The sequence below is a fragment of the Nicotiana tabacum genome, chromosome 22 (assembly GCF_000715075.1).
Source record: "Nicotiana tabacum cultivar K326 chromosome 22, ASM71507v2, whole genome shotgun sequence".
NCBI classification, from domain to species: domain Eukaryota; kingdom Viridiplantae; phylum Streptophyta; class Magnoliopsida; order Solanales; family Solanaceae; genus Nicotiana; species Nicotiana tabacum.
The window spans coordinates 187,377,234-187,396,769 of record NC_134101.1 but is presented as its reverse complement, the minus strand read 5'-3'; the positions used below and the strand labels follow the sequence as shown (position 1 = coordinate 187,396,769).

Here is a 19,536-nt window from a genome sequence, read left to right as displayed (position 1 = left end):
CGTCTTATCTGTCTTCTGTTTTTGCTTTTGGGTGGTGAAATTTTATGTCAATTATCTTCTTATTTGCTTATAGGAAAGGATTTAAGAAAAGAAGAGAAAAAAGGACTTTGAAGTTTGGAAACTGCTTGGGTACTTATTTGTAGTGATAAATGCTGAAGGATCAATGTGTGCTAAGAACCATTTAATGGGTGCCAAAGAGACTTTCAATTTTTTGCATTCCATATTTGGAGAACATCTTTTGATTATTAGTTTGATATTTGAGGACTGAAACTAAAAATCCCATCTGTCTTTTCATGCGTAAAAAGTAGCATAGGCATCCCTGGAAGTATAATGGAACATTAAAGCACAGAGAGGCAAAGGATAAAAAGTAGTATCATAATCAGCATAGTTTTATATTTAACAAATGTTGAACAGAATGAATTGCTTAGCCATCAACTGAAAAAAAGACATTATGTAAGTAATCTCATTACACTTTCGCTTCACATGCAAAAACTCAATGTTTGCAAACTCTACAACTTCAAACATACACCACCAGATAAGAAACTTGGCAAGAACAACTTGGCAAGTGGGAAAGGAAAACGACGACCCAATAAACAGATTCTTTGCTACACCAAATAATGCCACTCTACTGAATTATCCTCCAACATTCAGCTATCCTCACATCTCATCGTCCAAAAAATACATGACCACCCTGCTTTGTCAGCTTGAAAGAAGTAAATGCCATCAATCTTAGGATACCTGTTTACTTAAATACAATGGCTGAATGTTCCATGTCAGCAGCTACTCTCCCCATTTGATGCATCAATTATGAATTTGATTCCTGCATACATCCCCAATGGCAATAAACGGGCCACCAACAAAATCTATAGGATCATAGTATATCGACTCGCCACTGACCAGAAAGCAGCCTTTCTTGGCTCTTGTAATGTTAGATATGAATCAGATCTATATGGAGCGTCTTAAAGGTCATCCAGGTTAATCATTTCATCATTATTCCAACATATCCCCGGAAGCTCCTGAGAGTGAGCTTCTGAGAAGCTATCATTTTCTTCCAAAGCCCTTTCGAATGAACTGGCCAAATCTGCTTCCCATAGACCTAACTCACAGACTTTTTGGTATGCCTCATAACCTGCGGCTGTCAGGCCGTCTGCCAGCATCTCCTTCAGGGTACTAGTACAGATACCTCCAGAATCCATTAGCTGCAACAGGACTTCCGAAAAGCCAGGGTTCCCAAAAACAACTACAGCACAGCTTTTATCCACTAGCCTAACATCAAATTCATTATGGAAAACTTCATGTGAACCATATAGGAGGCTTTTCAGCTGTCCTGCAGATGTCCCACCCCTGAATCCCCATAGGAAAACCAGATTCTTAATACTAATTTTTCTAGTATTGTCAGTCCACACACTAACACCTTCATCAGCAAGACCATGAGAACTGGCAAAGCAAGGGTTAAACAAGTTTATGTAGCATTCAATTGCATCAGGCAAATGGCCCTCAGCAGCTTCAGGAGCTTTTGGAGCAATTTTCAGTATGGAGTACAGCTTCGCAAACAATTCGCTTATCTTCAAAACATCATGTCCCAGAGTCTTCACTTCCGTGGCCTCAGCTGCTGTAAGTAATTTAACACTGATTAGAATTGATCTAAACAGTTGAAAAAGAAACCGATGGCAATTTTACATGCAAAGCCAGAAATAGTCGAGTCCAATTAGCAACATAACTAAAAGAGAATTTTGGGGAAGGGGTGGAGGGAGATGAGAGAGAATCTAGAATAGATAGGTTTTTAACATAAAAATGTTGTAATAAATTAGCAAGAAGGAAAACTTCCTTCACATGAATATTGTCATTTCCCGCTGGCTACATGCTGCAAGTGTTTATAAGTATAACCACGTTATAACGGAGGAAATGATCTCCTATAAACAGTTACAATTTGAATAGAAGAAAAATGATCCTACATATATTTTATTTACAAATCTCCTGTGTTAATTTCTATCAATCTCCCGTGAAAAGGGCTATATAACTAAAATAACACTTGTAACGGGCCATAAAACCGATCTCCCTGTTATAAAGAAAGGTGGAAATATGATTGTTCTAAATTACCTTGGTTAGATATCTCCATATCAACAGGGGCAAAAAATCTTTGTTTCAAATATGAGATACTTGCAGGCAAATTGTTCACTTTTTTCAGAGGGCTGATTTCCTTCATAAGATGGGTGACATCAAGTACGTTTGGGAAGACCTCACATAATGAACTTTTGAATTCATCCAGCGTTGGTGGCAATGGAGCTAAGAACTTGGAATGGACAAAGGTAAAATCTGCCGAATAAAATGCAACATGTATAAATATCACAAAGGTATGGGAGCCACAAATTCTAACATGAGCAAAATTTTCCACTTAGAGATTGACCATTAAGAGAGTTGTGGACAACAACGGGTTTCTGAGAAGCGGAAATCAAATCGATCACCTCTCGAAAGCCACGAATGCGCTTGTTATGCTCCTTCTCCTCATTTTGAAGTTCCTTCTGCGAGTATAAAGCAATATCCAAAGGAGGAAATGAGTCATTAACAATAACAAGCATTACAAACAAAGACCGTAAGCTAGTTAATTACCTGTAAAAGAATTTTGTCTTCTTCTGAACTTGTCAAAACAACTCGAATAGACATTGTCATCCCTCCCTTTGCTGGGGTTAGTAAAGGTATGACATCAACAAAATCCTTCAGTGTCTGACCCAATATAAAAGTTCAACAAATATCAGTTTAAACTATCAAGTGATTTTTCATTCAATATAATGGAATATGCAGGACCTTCATGATTGACAACAATTGAAATCTTAAAACATCAGTGTTCAGACATAATCGAATTTGGATTATTGTAACCTACCTAGGTTACAATAATCCAAATTCGATTATGTCTAAACTTTCAATTGTTGTCAATCTTGGCATCTCTAGTTTTTTTTTTTTTTTTTTTTTTGGGGGGGGGGGGGGGGTTTCAAAATTCAAGAGAATAATTCAAAAGGTAAAAGAGACAAGATAGAAACCTCCAACACAAGGTGCACTTGACGTTCACTGCATACATCTATGCTCAAGCATGGTCTGGATCCATATACTTCATCTCCCGAGACAATTTTTCTCAAGGCACTGATTAAAGCATCTGGAAGATGTCACGAGTATAAATGAGAGAGCAGAGAAGAGTTGGATTGACAAACATAATCTATACCATTTTGCGCACCTTCAGGCTTCTTGTTGGTGTCTCTGCAAGAACTTATCCAATGCTTAACTCGAGATTTGATCCTTTCTGCAAATACGGAATCAGCAACTGTATGCCCTGATGGAGATTGCACTTTACGGGTAATATGTGATGCATTTCCAATTCTATCTATTGCAGCTGATTCTTGCGATCTGGATAAATATGATATGCCTGTCAGGTCAAGAAAGGTGGGGGGACAGGAAGGTTAATTCAAGCTTTCAGTCAAAAGCTACTCTGGGGCAGCAAACGGTATGCAGGAGAAAACAGTAACATCTATTATAATAAAAAAAGAACAATGAAAGCAGTTAAGATTCAAAGTCAAAATGAATACTTAACGAAAACATGTCAGTGATGCATTACATTTCAAACCAGTCTAGCTCAGCTTACCATCATATATGCAGGCATTGAAATCAAAACCTTGTCGAGCCATAGAGGTCAAATATGATGATTGACAAGAGAAACTATAAGAAGGCATCCCTATTTTTAACTCATCACGAGGGAACAAATGAAAGTTGTATCTGCACCAAAAGCACAAAACATTGGTTATTCAAGTTTCATGTTTTTTTTTCCAGACAAAATCATCATTCTTCAAGTTAGAAATTAGAAGTGTAGCCACTAACTTTTCATCTAAAATTGTTCAATTACACAAGCACCTAACTAACACGAGAAAGAGCGAACACAACATTTTCTTCATAATTATTTTTTTGTTGTTGAAACAAAGTTAAGCATAATAGTCAACCAGAGTTAAAAATGAAAGGAAAGAAGAAGAAAAACATCTATAAAATGGGTGAAGTTGTTTCTATGAGCCACCATAAAACAACTATTGATGCCACCATCACGGACATCTGATGCCTATGTAGATATATCACTGTGCCACCATCAAAATTGCCAAAAAGATTTTGAAGGGTTTGAGAAAAAGAAATCCAAACTGTAAAGAGCAGACAAAGACTATTAACACTCCAAATTATGTTCTCAAGCAATGAGAAGTACCAATGGTGTTTATTAGGCTACAAAGGAAGCAATATTTCGAAATCTCAGCACTATACCATCTGTAGTTCTAAACCAAAAAGTACTCTTTATCCTATTTCTTCCGGTAAGATACCTTCAGCCACATTTCTTTCTCCTTTTGAGTCCCCGGAATCAATAGCAAATGTGAGATTACTCTGGGGTTTGAAAGTTCAAAATAATGATGCAAATCTAATAAAGAAAACTGCATATTCTATTGCATCTACACAATACCCTTTCCTCATCTTCTTTTTCTATCACGACCAGCTGGCACATGCGAAAAAGCATGCTTCTTCCAATGTGCCCCAACATTTAACTGTAACTACTTCAGTAGATAATCACACATGTAGGCGAGAATTAATTAAAAACACATTACTACTGATTGAACAGAAAATTAATTAAAAGCACAATCTTGCGATTTGAAATTTAAAAATTACACCAAAGAGAGAGAGAGAGAGAGAGAGAGAGAGAAGTGAGTTTAAAGTAACGCACGGGTGAACGATGAGCTTGGAACCTCTAATGGAGAAAGGGCAAACGGCGAACTGAAGGACCTGAAACCGTTCGGCGGCATATTTGGCTTTGAGATAGGCGGTGTGTGCGGTGTCAATTGGCAGAATACGCTGCCAGGGTGCAGAGTAGGCCCCAGTATTCTTCAATGAGACGGCGATGAAATCAGAGTCGGAGATGAAAGTACTTATCTCTTCTAATGTCGCTGAGAAACTGGACTTGGTAACTTGCTTTACACTCCATTTGCTATGATTATGTCCGGGGTTTGATTGGAGGATGGTTTTCGAAATCCTCGTGCAAAATAAGCGCCTCTGTAACATTGAAAGATGAAAATGCCTTAGTTTCTACCTTTCGCTGTCCAGTGTTTACCGTCCTGATGTACTCCGATGACTTTTCCGGGGAACGGCGGAGGGATACGATGGCTGAGCGCCACCAAGGCCAGTGTTGTTTTTATAAAGTGCTCACAATATTCATTTGGACTGCATGAGGTTTGGAAAAATTACAAGTAGATCCTTGAGGTTTGAAATTTTGGTAATGTACGCACCCGACTGATAGTGAATTAGTGATAGACTTCGGTGAATGGAAGTCATATGCTGCAACTTGCTCTAAAGTTTAGAAAACAACACTTCCCTCTTAAATTCAGTCACATTTTAGCACACACATTTTTGTTCAATCTTGGTTATTAGCCCTGCAATTAAATCGACATATTATCTATCCTTTTAGACTATATCAAGGTAATCATGATCATTAATGTTACACTCCATGTTTTTTGTACGTAAAAGCATGTCGTAAGTCAATTAATGCATGCTCGGAAATAAGATCTTCTTTGAATGTATATAAAAAAAGTTAATCATGTTACCTTAGAGGTTACAAATATTTAAGATCATGATCAGCAAATACCAAGAGGGTTAGAAGGCTTAGAAGCTAAACGAATCGAAGAAAATAAGTTTTATCGAAAGTTGGCAAGTTGGGAATATTATAGACCATACGTTGGGGTGAGACTAGGGTTCTCAACAAGATAAGAAGGTGATGTTATGAAGTATTTTAGTTGTGTGATAGTCGTGTGTTAAGTTTTGAAGTTAAGCGAGTTATGAAACAAAAGTCGACATAAGTTACGTTCATAAATTTTACTGAAATTTGTGTCTAATATCAATGAGCTTTTCACCCAATATAATTAGAGTTACAGAGTGATTCACCCATCAAATTGAAGGTCTACAAGTCTAGTTTCCAACGTATTAAAGAGTTCATCAATACGACATCGGAGTAGAGAGATATTCGCGTTTTCACAAGACTGTGCAAACTAGTAGGTGACAAGTAGGTGCAACACCTACTTGATTAAATGAAAAGACCAAATAAATCCCCAAAAAGGGGCAGATTGAGGGCAGAAAAGGGGCCATTTATATGAGCTGATTTTCTCAAATTTTAAACATAATCTACTGAGCAAAACCTAGGGAAAAAACCCCTGCACTATACCCCCAAAAGTCTCACAGAAACCCTAGGTGATTTCGGGTGATACGAAGTGATTCTAGTGCCGAAATTCCGGACATCTTGCTAGTTTCCCTTTCTACTTCTTGTAGCTGCATTGGGGGACTGGTTTTGAATGAAAAGGGACTAGGTTTCGTGGGTTCTACCCAGCCCAAGGTAAGTTTATGCTTCTCTTTCTCTTATCTAAGCTTCTACGAGTTGTTGCTCGATCGTAAAGACTAAAACTTGCGAGTTTCGAAAAAGTAGTATGTCGTATGTTGTTGCTTCACTATTGGCTGGTTTTGAACTTATTTTTAAGTTGAATTTATGGATATTTTATATGAGAATAGGCTTAATTATATACCGTTGGTTGTGTTGCTCGATTTGAAAGAAAAGACAAGCCGAAAACGTGTTTAGAAATCTAAAAAATCAGTTTTGATTTGTTAAACTTGTGGGACTATTATGGGGTCATTTTAAGGTTGTATTGTGGCTGAAAATTAGTAGGCATGATTAAATATGTAGTAGTTAATGTTGTTGATAAATTATGGAAGGAAGAAGAAATTTAAAACTATAGTGGTTTAATCACAAATCTAGCTTGTTGCTCGTTGTACTATTATTTGAATTATTGGAATTATTCTTACATTGTTGAGGGGCTGGATGGCTAGGATTAGTTGTTGATATTGTTGATGTTGTTGTTTCGTGTTGTTTTGTATTTTAAGAAATGAGGAAATATAAGGGAAGTGTTGCCCAATTCTCTGTATGAGAGCTACTAACTTAAAAATGTGTTTTGAGTTCTTTCATGGTATTAAACATAGTTCTAGTACCTTAATGTAGGTTGATGTACTATGGGCAGTGTATATTGAGTCATTATCAACAAAGGTATGTTAAGGCTAGTCCTTCCTTCTTTTGGCATGATCCATGTAATGAGATTTAAATGTAATGTTATTCCATAAATAGTTCTATCTTAGTAGTTAATGATATCTATGTTATCTACTCCTGTGAAATGTAATCCAAAGCACGTCTAGGTATGTTCCCCAGTCCCTTTTGAGACATACGATAAAGATGTCCGAATGATCCTAAAAGGCTTTTCATGCATTTACACCGAGCTACGGTCGATCGGGAAATCATGCATTTACCACCGAGCTACGATCGATTGGGCAGTTAAGTATTTGTCATCGAGCTACAGTCAGCGATTATGTATCATTATTTACCACTGGTTGGGAAGATACGTATTTACCACCGAGCTACGGTCAATTGGAAAGTTACCACTGATTAGTTGGGTAGTCATGTTATGATATAGATAATAGTCCCAAAGATAGGCATTAAATATATAAGTATAATCAATATGCATATTATAGCCCTAAGTGGAACTTCAGAGGTTCAAGTTGATTCTTATGTCTCTCTCATTGATGTTGGCTTATTGTTATATTCAATTTTGCCTTACATATTAAGTACACTAGTCTTACTGACATCTTTTGTTGTGGACGTTGTATTCATACTTGCAGGTGTAGGTAATCAGTTTGACGAGCCCTCATAGTAGACGAGGTTAGCATTCAGCGAAGGATCGGTAAGACTCCACTTCATTCAGAGTGTAGCCGTATCTACAAGTCATTATATCAGAATTTTGCTGCAAACTTATGGGTAGATTGGGGCCCTATCCTGACTATGTTTTGATATCAGATACTCTTAGAGTCTTTGTAGACACGGGTTCATTATGTACAACATGTCAGAGGCCTTGAAAGGCTGTGTATATTCATGTTTTGAGTACGATAGTTTACTGATACAACATTTACTTACTTACAGTTATACATTACGAGTTGTGGCCATGTTGGCCCATGATAGTTAAAGAAATAATGAGTTCAGCCAAGTCAACCTATGTATGTTCTAGTGTTCGTCGAACGATCATGAGTTACAAAGTGGTTCACTCAGGTCAATATAGCACCGGGTGCTAACCACGCCTCCCTAGGTTATGGCGTGACAAAGTGATATCAGAGCATGTTGTGTCCTAGGGAGTCTATAAAGTCGTGTCAAGTAGAGTCTCACTTATGGGTATGTTGCGACCGCACTTATAATTGAGAGGTTACAGGGCATTTAGGAAATATTACTTTTCTTTCGTTTTCTGATCGTGCCATAAAGCCGAGTCATAAAAAGTTAGTATGAAGCTTCCGCCATATTGTATATACACCGGAGGTGCAAGTATTACAGTAGAGCTTTAAGGTGTGGATATAAATTCCACTTATGCGGAAGGGAAGTTATGAAAGCGACAGAAGATACGATGTGAGATTTAAAGGTAAGTAAGGTAAAAGTGAAGAAGGTACGAGATACTCTAGTATAGAAAGTTGTGAATAGTACAGACTTCAGATAGAGGGCTACAAGCATCGTGATTTAGTAGCCAGAAATGATAGTGGTGTCGTCACTAGCACATTTTCCAGCCTATGGTTTCAGGTACCGAGAGATCTGACTATGAGATCAAAGAAGAATTAGAGGCAACGTGATATCTCGCTTGAGGTTCCAGAATAACATAAGAAAATCTATGGTGCTAGCAAGTTAAATGAAGGTTGCGAGTAATATGAATAGATACATGTAGGTTGCTAGCTAAAGTATGGTAGAGAAACAAGATTTTAGGTAGACAGGAGTAAGGATAAGAAAAAGTGAGTGAGAAGGTGACGAGAATGGGTAAGAGTTTAAGACTAGGAGCATTTAGAAGAGATGGAATGCTGCCCTGGTAGTAGAATATGAGTGTGAGTGTGAAACGATAAGAGGATGATGTTTAGGGATATATCCTTCGATTGAAGTAATGATTCAACGAGAAAGGATTTTATGAATTGTACTGGACTAGAATACCTCTCATAAGATGAAACACATTGAGATGCTATGAAATACGGTTACTAAAGTATAGTATCGTCCCTAAGATGGATCAACAAAATAACTTCAGATGTTAGCCGACGAGACGTGAGCCCTAGTGAGAATGTATTACATTAGAAGTTTCAAGTTATCACTAGTGGATTATAGATCAAAATTAAGGTGAATCAACAATCAATGGATAAAAGTTCCGAGGCAATGAAATATAATATAGTGATAGTCATAAGTTTGACGAAGTACCAAACAAAGAATTTCATTATACCTACCGATGCCCAGAGGAACAACTTGTCTAGTTCTGTATATGTTCGCAAGTGAGGCCTAGAGATTGGCTAAAAGCTGGAGAAAAAGGAGATAAGAGTCGTGTAGGCGTGTGTACAAGGTACAGGCTGCAAGACAGAAGGTAGAAACAATTACGAGATTGGAAGAATTACGACTACAAGTCGTGGTGTGAGAAAGAGGCCTAAAAGGGGGGATGCTCTTACCTTTGGATTAATTCAAAGAACAGTTGCCTAGATGTCAAGGATAATATTAAAGTATTTGCAAGAATTGTAGGTTATGATACTGATAAAAGCATCAGGCAACATTCGAGGATGAATTTTCCAAATGGGGAATGATGTTACACCTCATGTTTTCATACGTAAAAGTATGTCGTAAATCGATTGATGTAAACTTGAAAATGAGACCCTATTTGAAAGTATATAAAGTAAGTTAATCATGTTATCTTGGAGGTTACAAATATTTAAGATCATGATCAGCAAGTATCAAGAGGGTTGGAAGGTTTAAAAGCTAAACGAATTGAAGAAAATAAGTTTTACTGAAAGTCGGCAAGTTGGGAATGTTATAACCCGTGCATTGGGTGAGAGTAGGGTGCTTAACATGATAAAAAAGTATTTTTATGAGGTATTTTAGTCGTATGATAGTCGTGTGTTAAGTTTTGAAATCAAGCGAGTTATGAAATAAAAGTCGACGAAAGTCGTCACAAGTTACGTTCATAAATTTTACTGAAATTTTGTACTAATATCAATGAGCTTTTCTCCCAATATAATTGGAGTTACGAGGTGATACACCCACCAAATTGAAGGTATATGAGTGTAGTTTCCAACTCGTTAAAGCATTTGTCAATATGACATTGGTGTAGAAAGATATTCTCATTTTTGCGAGACTGCACAAATTGGCAAGGGACAAGAGGTGTGTCACCTACTTGCTTAAATGAAGGGACCAAATAAATTCCCAAAAAGGGACAGATTAAGGGAGGCCAAGGGGCCCTTTATATGAAATTATTCTATCAAATTTTACACATAATCTCCTGAGCAAAATCTAGGGTAAAAATCCCTGCAACTTCTCCCCCAAAAATCCCATACAAAATCTAGGTAATTTCGGGTGATATGAAGTGATTCTAGTGCCGAAAAATCCGGACATCTTGCTAGTTTTCCTTTCTCCTTCTTGTAGCTGAATTGAGGGATTGATTTTGGATGAAGAGGTACTAGGTTTCATGGGTTCTACTCAGTCTAAGGTAAGTTAATGTTTCTCTTTTTCTTATCTAAGCTTCTACGAGATGTAGCTCGATCGTAAAGACTAAAACTTTGCGAGTTTCAAAAGAGTAGTATGATGCTTGTTGTTGCATCACTGTTGGCTGGTTGTGAACTTATTTTTAAGTTGAATTTATTGCTGGTTTATATGAGAAGAGGCTTTATTATGTGCTGTTGGTTGTGTTTCTTGATTTGAAAGAAAAGACAAGTCTGAAGCGTGTTTTAGTAATCTGAAAAATTAGTATTTAGTTGCTAAACTTGTGAGACTGTTATGTGATCGTTTTAAAGTTGTATTGTGGCTGAAAATTTCTAGGGATGATTGAATATATGGCACTTAATATTGTTGATAAATTCTAGAAGGAAGAAGGAGTTTAAAACTATAGTGGTTTAATCATAAACCTAACTTGCCGCTCGTTGTACTATTGTTTGAATTGTTAGAATTGCTCTTACACTGTCGAAGGGATGAATAGATAGGATTAGTTATTGATATTGTTGATATCATTGATGTTGTTGTTTGGTGCTATTTTGTATTTGGAGAAGTGATGAAACATAGGGGAAGTACTGCCCAATTCTCTGTAAGAGAGCTACTACCTTAAAAATGTGATTTGAGTTCTTTCATGGTATTAACTATATTTCTAATACCTTGATATAGGTTGAAGTACTACGGGCAGGGTATATTGAGTCGTTATCAACAAAGGTATATTAAGGCTAATCCTTCCTTCTTTTGTCATGATCCATATAATGAGACTTAAATGTAACTTTATTCCATAAATGGTTCTATCTTAGCAGTTAAGGATGTCTATGTTATCCACTTGTGTGAAATGTAATCCAAAGCATGTCTAGGTATGTTCCTAAGTCCTTATTGAGGCATGCGATAAGATGTACTAATGATCCTAAAAGGCTCTTCATGTATTTACATCGAGCTATGATCGTCGGGTAGTCATGCATTTACCATTGAGCTATGACCGGTTAGGCAGTGATGTATTTACCATCGAGCTATGGTCGGTCAGGCAGTTACCACCGGTCAGGAAATTATGTATCGTTATTTACCACTGGTTGGGAAGACACGTATTTACCATAGAGTTACGGTCAGTCGGGCAGTTACCACTGATCAGTTGGGCAATCATGTTAGGATATGGATAATAGTCCCAAAGAGAGGCATTAAATATGTAAGTATAATAAGTATGCATATCCTGGCCCTCAGTGGCACTTCGGAGGTTTAGGCTGATTCTTATATCTCTCTTATTGATGTTTGCTTAATGTTATGTTTCAGCTCTGCCTTATGTACTCGGTACACTATTCTTACTGACGTCCTTTTTGTTGTAGACGCTGCATTCATGCATGCAGGTGTAGGTAATTAGCTTGGCGAGCCCTCATAGTAGACGAGGTTAGCATTTAACGAATGATCAGTAAGACTCCACTTTATTTGGAGTGAAGTCGTGTCTACAAGTCATGTTAGAGTTTTGCTACAGACTTATGGGTAGGCTGAGGACCTGTCCCGGCCATGTTTCAATGTCAGATACTCTTAGAGACTTTGTAAACACAGGTTCATTATGTACAATATGTCAGAAGCCTTGACGGCCCGTGTGTATTCATGTTTTGAGTACGATAGTTATATATTACGAGTTATGTCCATGTTGGCCCATGGTAGCTACAAAAAAAAGAGTTTAGCTAAGTTGGACTATGTATGTTTTAGTGTTCGTCGAACGATCATGAGTTACAGAGTGGTTTGCTCAAGCCAATGCGACACCTGGTGCCAGCTACGCCTCCATAGGTTGGGGCATGTCAATAAGCTAGCCAAACACTAATCAATATTAAATTCAAAAATCAAATTTTGGAGGTGTTTTTTTCATGAAGAGTAGGATATGGAAAAGATAAGGGAGGGGGGGGGGAATTGGGATTTGGCAAGTAGGTTCTCATGACGTCCAATGAAGCTTTTGTTGATAAATTAGTATACGTACCCGCGCGATGCACGGATCGATTCAAAGAAAAAAGAGTGGAGACAGATAATAAAAATATATGTATATTGCAGATTAAATTTATCGACCGCAATCAAAACAATTAAAACAAAAAACAAAAAGAAGAATTTGATCAGGTAGTCTCTATAACTCTTTTTGGCTAGCCATCAAATCTATTTATTCATGTGACTTTTCATTTTATCCCTTATATGCTATATATATATTCAAAGCAAGAAACCCTTAATTAAATAGTGAAATTATATCAATGCCGTTCTAACTTACTTATAAGAATAAAAATTAAAAATTAACACCTATTGTTTAATAAACTTTCAAAAGGTTACAATTAGCATGAGATTTTTAACATGAAATTTTCTTATCTGATATGTTCACCATTATTCCATGTTCATGTTGCTTCAACATACTCTGCACCATCATATGCCACTGACAAGATTGTTGCTTCCTCAAATGAAATATGAAAAGTAAATATAAAATATAGCGGTATTTGTTACCCCTTTTGGTTTAGGAAATTAGGGGGAGGGGTTAAAATCGCTTTCATGTTGTTGTTTAAGAATAGCTCAAGAAAAGAATATCTGTAAATTTTTTCTAACAGTTGTAATTTCTATAGGTTTTCTGGGTAGGTAAACATGAGAGAAGGGAGAGGAGTGGAGTTACAAAGCTACCTGTTCTTGAAAATGCAATGGCTAGATTTTTTAGTTGTACTTGGTTTCCACATAAATATACACGGTGAAATTAATTTGACAATACTACTTTATGTTATTCAGTATAAATTAAATTAGCAAAGATTTTACATTCCAAATTCAAGGAAGCGCAGAGTAACTTCTTGCAAATTGCCTTCCTCTCCATGTTCTGTTCTGGCTCCCTCCTGGTCATATTCCACTCACAAGATTGTTGCTTCCTTAAATGAAATATTTTTTGGCTTCATTGCCACTAATTCCTTCTCAACTACTATAAATTCTGTAAATGCCCCCATCTGCTTTATTTTTATCAATAGTAACATATTGAGTACTCCCATATACATCATAACATATTCCAAGTCTTGATACAAAATCTCCTATTTCCATCGCAGTCGTACTTGGTGTCATGGACAACTTAGAGTATCTCAACTCTAAGTTGTTTTACAAAATAGGGTCCTATCAAGTAATGACAACTGCTAAGTACAAATTATATCCAGTAACCTTGAAATCAATATTGATTGTCACGACTCCAACGCTCTCACTAGACCTAAGAAAATATACCTGCCATGAAAAAATAAATTTCTTCCTTACTTTTTTAGAGTGATGCTGCACTTTATGGAAAGTACTTCAGTCATATAGCTAAAATCTTCTTCAACTAACTTTATGATCCATCCCTGGTGGAAGATGCAAGCTATCAATGGTTTAATGTAAAAATCTATCAACATAATTAAATAGCTCCACACTCACATCTATTCAAGCATGTCTGTCGCACATCAAACCTTTACTCTCATATTAATTATAGATAGCTTAATGGATACATATATCAACCAATAATAGAGAAAAATTTATCGACTACATATAAAACCAACATAGTAGTGAAATGGGTAAAAAAAATAACCAACACCATCAAGAAGCCTAATTAAGTAAAAAATCAATGGAGTTTTAAAAATATACGAAACGTCATATGTATTTAGATAAGGAATAGTTTAGTATCTGAAAGAACCATGAACTGATTCAAATATTTTGTCCATAATAAATGAAATTACCAAACTAACTAAACATGAAAAGTTCAATATTAGGAAAAATATGAAATGATTCAACCATCTTGTTTATAACTAATAAAACTAATAAAGTAACTAATCAGACAGTTTTTGGATTCTCCAACTGTTACATATGCAAAAGCTTATATTGTCTTCTTCTTATTAAATACTCTCTTGATCTTATTTCCTGATAATTGTGCATTCGAATCTTCTTCAACCACTACTGCAAGATTAGTTATACCTATCTTGGCAGGTGTATTTGCAATATCGGTCAACCCATGATCTTCAGCGGAATCCTACATATTTAAAATATAAAAACTTGACAAAATCAGTAGTTAATATATAGTTCTTATTGCTTTATTATTTTATAACCTACAAATTAAAAGAATGGATTATGTAAAATATTAATAATGAGTTATAAAATTACCGTGATTTCGTTATCTTCATGACTGACTTTGTTTATTGAAATCTGGATCCTATAAAAAAAATGTGTATCATAATTAAAACTTAATTCAATCACAAATAGGAAAATTGAGAAGAACTTGACTATAGAAACATACTTTGAATGTCTCTTCATGCGGAGAAGGAATGTATTTCTTTATAAGTAGACAGACATTGTATTCCAAAGTAAGATGGTTGGATCATTTCATAGTTTTCCTGACATTGTATTCCAAAGTAAGTAGACAATTTAATAATCTCGATATCGGTGTGCTGTAATCAACTGCATGACAACGACAACATGCTTATCATTAGATCCATTCAAATGTGGCTTGATCTGTTCCACAAAGTCTCCCCAAAATATTGCAAAAATGTTATTACTCCTACAATTATTATAAGATTAAGCACAAGAATCAAAATAAAGAATTGTTGAAATATTTATTTTGTTTAATTAATTATGGCGAACTTATTCATTATCTTGTATCCCAATGTTCACGAACATACGAATGCTATCATCTTGTTTGATAGTCTGTATGTCCGCATAGATCACAATTTCACCAATAACATCTAAAATAAAATTGACCCAAGGAAATAAGTGCAAAATTGATAATCATTATAGACAATATAAATGAAGAATGTAAAAGAATTAATAAGTTTCAATATCTACCCAAGATATAGCAATTGGTATACCGAACATACAAGACAGAAAATAGATTAAAGAATGTTAAATGAAACTGAAAATCTATATTTACTTATAAGACAGAAATCAGATTGTTATTTTCGATAGAGGACGCCTAAATTTTACAATAACTTTTATTTGTTTACCAAAAGCAAGTAGTTACCTTTCAGGTATATATAACAACTTATGTAAAATATGTGGTAAAATTTATTACTATGCGCATCTGGCCTAAGATATCATATGCATTTACTCTTATGATTCTTCTTCCATGGTACTTAAGTTTACTCAAGCATAAATAAATACAGTCTTTTGTTATTTTATTTTATCATAAAATATAATACACACATGAAAAAAGAGAGCTTTTGGAGAATTCTAAGAATTTAAGTATAACTTCATTATTAAAATTTCATTAGAAGGACAGAGAGAACAGATGAAAGAAAGAAGAATAAAGCTACAATAAACAAAACTAATCACCCACCTAAATGCTTAAGGATCTAATTACAAAGTCAATACATTCAGCTTTAGTATAAAACTTAAACTTTGATCTTTTGTACCGTAATTAGGATTGATTTAGTTATCACTTAGAACTTATAAGATAGAAAACAAATAACGAAAAGCAAAATGAAACTGAAAAAAAAATGAGAAAAAAGTTAATTACCGAATAACTCAATAGTGTCAAATTCTTGGGGATTTGACAACTGCTCATAGGTTATAAATTTGATGAAGATACACACGTTGAAATGTGGATCCTGTATTTCATCAACAAAGATCTTTTGCGTGAACATCAACTTAAACTTGTGATCTTTAGTCTTCAGTTGCATATTATTTGGACAAACCACGAAATTCTTCGTGATGTACCCATTTCCTTAATTCGTTGTTTCAACCTTTGGATAAAAGACCTGCCAATACTTGCGTGAACGCGGTCGCCCTACAATAATACTCAATTAGTCAAAATGACAAAATTATTTTATATATAACTATAATGTACTTATGCATATATAAACAATGCAAAATAGAAGTACGCGTAAAGTTTAAAATAATACCTTTTCATCGATCAGAATAATCTCAATTGAAAAGGGCTATCAAGACTATTGCGATCCTGATTTTCCCAAAGCTTGACAATACGAACCTTTAACTTCCAATTCATTGACTTGCTGTTAATTTCAGTAACAAAATTTATTTGAGCCGCTATTAAGCCCGTTGTTAATTGAGTAGAAGTGTACATAAAAATGAAGACATTGATGCAAAGTGTAATCAGGTAATTAACATAAAATGTAATATATTGTGGTATGCGCTTAGGAAAAATAAGCAAGAAAACTCCAATAATCTAATTCAAGGAATTGGGAGAATGCTATCGCAATATAGACAAAATCATTAACTTTACATCGTTCAAAAACAATCAAGAAAGTTTTGCATTAGAAAATAAAGTAGCCAGCAAAATTAAGCAAGCATCATAGTGAATACTTAACCTCCTATACAAAAATTTCAACACATTCCAAAGATCAATGGTAACCAATACGCAAACAGGAATATAGATTATGAAAATTTGATCTTTTTTATATTACATACGCCGTCAACAAACTTCACAGAAAATATCTGTTATAGAAAAATAATCTCAACTGGAATAATAAAGAGAGTTGTATTTAATTATCTGTTAACGAAATTGAAAGATTGTTCATAAAATACAAATCATATCAATCACCTCTTGTAGTCCAAAATTGTTGTTTGATATGCACACTTGGAAGAAAGAATAGAACTATTATACTGTAAAAATAGAAAACTAATTTAACAAAACTATGAAATCATGTTATTGAAAATGAAGCGCAGAAGAGTTCGTGGATGAGGAGTTGAAATCACGACAAGAGATCGTAGGATTGAAGAACCAAATCTGTAGAATTGATATTTTAGGGCAAATAGGCGTTGCGTTAGGTGAGGAGTTGAAATCGCGGTGAGAGATCGTGGGGTTTCTGTAGAATGATATTTTAGGGCAAATAGCGTTCCCAAATTACCGTGTTCCTTAAAAACGGTAACTACTGTTTCTTTTTCTTTTAAAAAACAATATACCTATTCAAATTCAAAATTTAAAAAGAAAAACTAATTTTACCTAAAATAACTAATTTGTCTTAAAATTGCTACTTGGCATTTCATGCACACCACACTTGGCAAAATCTTAGGGTTGACTTTCTTCCTTTTAAGTAATCAATACGCAAACAGGAATATAGATTATGAAAATTTGATCTTTTTTATATCACATACGCCGTCAACAAACTTCACAGAAAATATCTGTTACAGAAATATAATCTCAACTGGAATAATAAAGAGAGTTGTATTTAATTATCTGTTAACGAAATTGAAAGATTGTTCATAAAATACAAATCATATCAATCACCTCTTGTAGTCCAAAATTATTGTTTGATATGCACACTTGGAAGAAAGAATAGAACTATTATACTATAAAAATAGAAAACTAATTTAACAAAACTATGAAATCATGTTATTGAAAATGAAGCGCAGAAGAGTTCGTGGATGAGGAGTTGAAATCACGACAAGAGATCGTAGGATTGAAGAACCAAATCTGTAGAATTGATATTTTAGGGCAAATAGGCGTTGCATTAGGTGAGGAGTTGAAATCGCGGTGAAAGATCGTGGGGTTTCTGTAGAATGATATTTTAGGGCAAATAGCGTTCCCAAATTACCGTGTTCCTTAAAAACGGTAACTACTGTTTCTTTTTCTTTTAAAAAACAATATACCTATTCAAATTCAAAATTTAAAAAGAAAAACTAATTTTACCTAAAATAACTAATTTGTCTTAAAATTGCTACTTGGCATTTCATGCACACCACACTTGGCAAAATCTTAGGGCTGACTTTCTTCCTTTTAAGTAATCAATACGCAAACAGGAATATAGATTATGAAAATTTGATCTTTTTTATATTACATACGCCGTCAACAAACTTCACAGAAAATATCTGTTACAGAAAAATAATCTCAACTGGAATAATAAAGAGAGTTGTATTTAATTATCTGTTAACGAAATTGAAAGATTGTTCATAAAATACAAATCATATCAATCACCTCTTGTAGTCCAAAATTGTTGTTTGATATGCACACTTGGAAGAAAGAATAGAACTATTATACTGTAAAAATAGAAAACTAATTTAACAAAACTATGAAATCATGTTATTGAAAATGAAGCGCAGAAGAGTTCGTGGATGAGGAGTTGAAATCACGACAAGAGATCGTAGGATTGAAGAACCAAATCTGTAGAATTGATATTTTAGGGCAAATAGGCGTTGCGTTAGGTGAGGAGTTGAAATCGCGGTGAGAGATCGTGGGGTTTCTGTAGAATGATATTTTAGGGCAAATAGCGTTCCCAAATTACCGTGTTCCTTAAAAACAATAACTACTGTTTCTTTTTCTTTTAAAAAACAATATACCTATTCAAATTCAAAATTTAAAAAGAAAAACTAATTTTACCTAAAATAACTAATTTGTCTTAAAATTGCTACTTAGCATTTCATGCACACGACACTTGGCAAAATCTCAAGGCTGACTTTCTTCCTTTTAAGTAAATATAGATGTTGAAGAGTCTTGAATCTACTTTTATGTTAGACAACCCAAGAGAAATCACTAATAACTATGGTGCTTCAAATTTATTCGGCAAACTCCAAAACATTACTTGTAATGACCATTGTTTATAAGTAAGTATGGTTGCCTTCGTTCATTACCATGGAGATAAGTAGTGGCAGGCTACCTATCAATGAACTCCCCTTGACATGGGTTTAATTTTTAGCTATGATGTTATACATTTTCTGGAATCTCCTCTCTTGACCTTATTTTGAATAGAATACATAGGGCTACAACTTTATTAAAACAAATCAAATTGTGACGTATATCTTTTATCAGTCCCAATAACTCAAATTGTTTCTCTTGATCAATGTGTTAGTTCAAATGTGAAAACATGCATCCGAGCATTCAGTTCCATGGCATCATAGAAGTTTAGCACACATGTGTGAATTCTACTTCCGCTGTCCCCTTTGCCCTTCCCAATTTTTTTTATAAAAATAAATAAAAAGACATGCGTCTCATGTCTAAGATGCCAAGAATAATG

The 19,536-nt window shown here is 34.9% G+C and overlaps 1 protein-coding gene across 2 annotated transcripts; it reads right to left on the bottom strand.

Moving 5' to 3' along the window:
- Positions 1-348: 348 nt before the first annotated feature.
- On the bottom strand, positions 349-5,320 carry LOC107794392 (poly(A)-specific ribonuclease PARN-like). Of its 2 annotated transcripts, none has more exons than XM_075244337.1 (8): positions 4,745-5,320; positions 3,635-3,765; positions 3,230-3,418; positions 3,039-3,151; positions 2,611-2,724; positions 2,408-2,522; positions 2,101-2,316; positions 349-1,612 (listed from the first exon to the last, which is right to left on the bottom strand). In XM_075244337.1, exons 1-8 carry the CDS (start codon positions 5,077-5,079, stop codon positions 960-962), a joined length of 1,866 nt encoding a protein of 621 aa, XP_075100438.1. In that variant the 5' UTR covers positions 5,080-5,320; the 3' UTR covers positions 349-959. The 2 variants fall into 2 exon arrangements, with proteins under 2 accessions (XP_075100438.1, XP_075100439.1); XM_075244338.1 differs by having other exon boundaries at positions 349-1,609.
- Positions 5,321-19,536: the final 14,216 nt, after the last annotated feature.

Excerpts from the sequence above, each read along its gene's own strand:
- LOC107794392 (XM_075244337.1), bottom strand. The coding sequence starts at position 5,079 with ATGTTACAGAGGCGCTTATTTTGCACGAGGATTTCGAAAACCATCCTC. Across the intron at positions 3,419-3,634 it reads CAATGCCTGCATATATGATG|GCATATCATATTTATCCAGA; the intron begins GTAAGCTGAGCT and ends TTGACCTGACAG. Across the intron at positions 2,317-2,407 it reads TGTCCACAACTCTCTTAATG|ATTTTACCTTTGTCCATTCC; the intron begins GTCAATCTCTAA and ends TTTATTCGGCAG.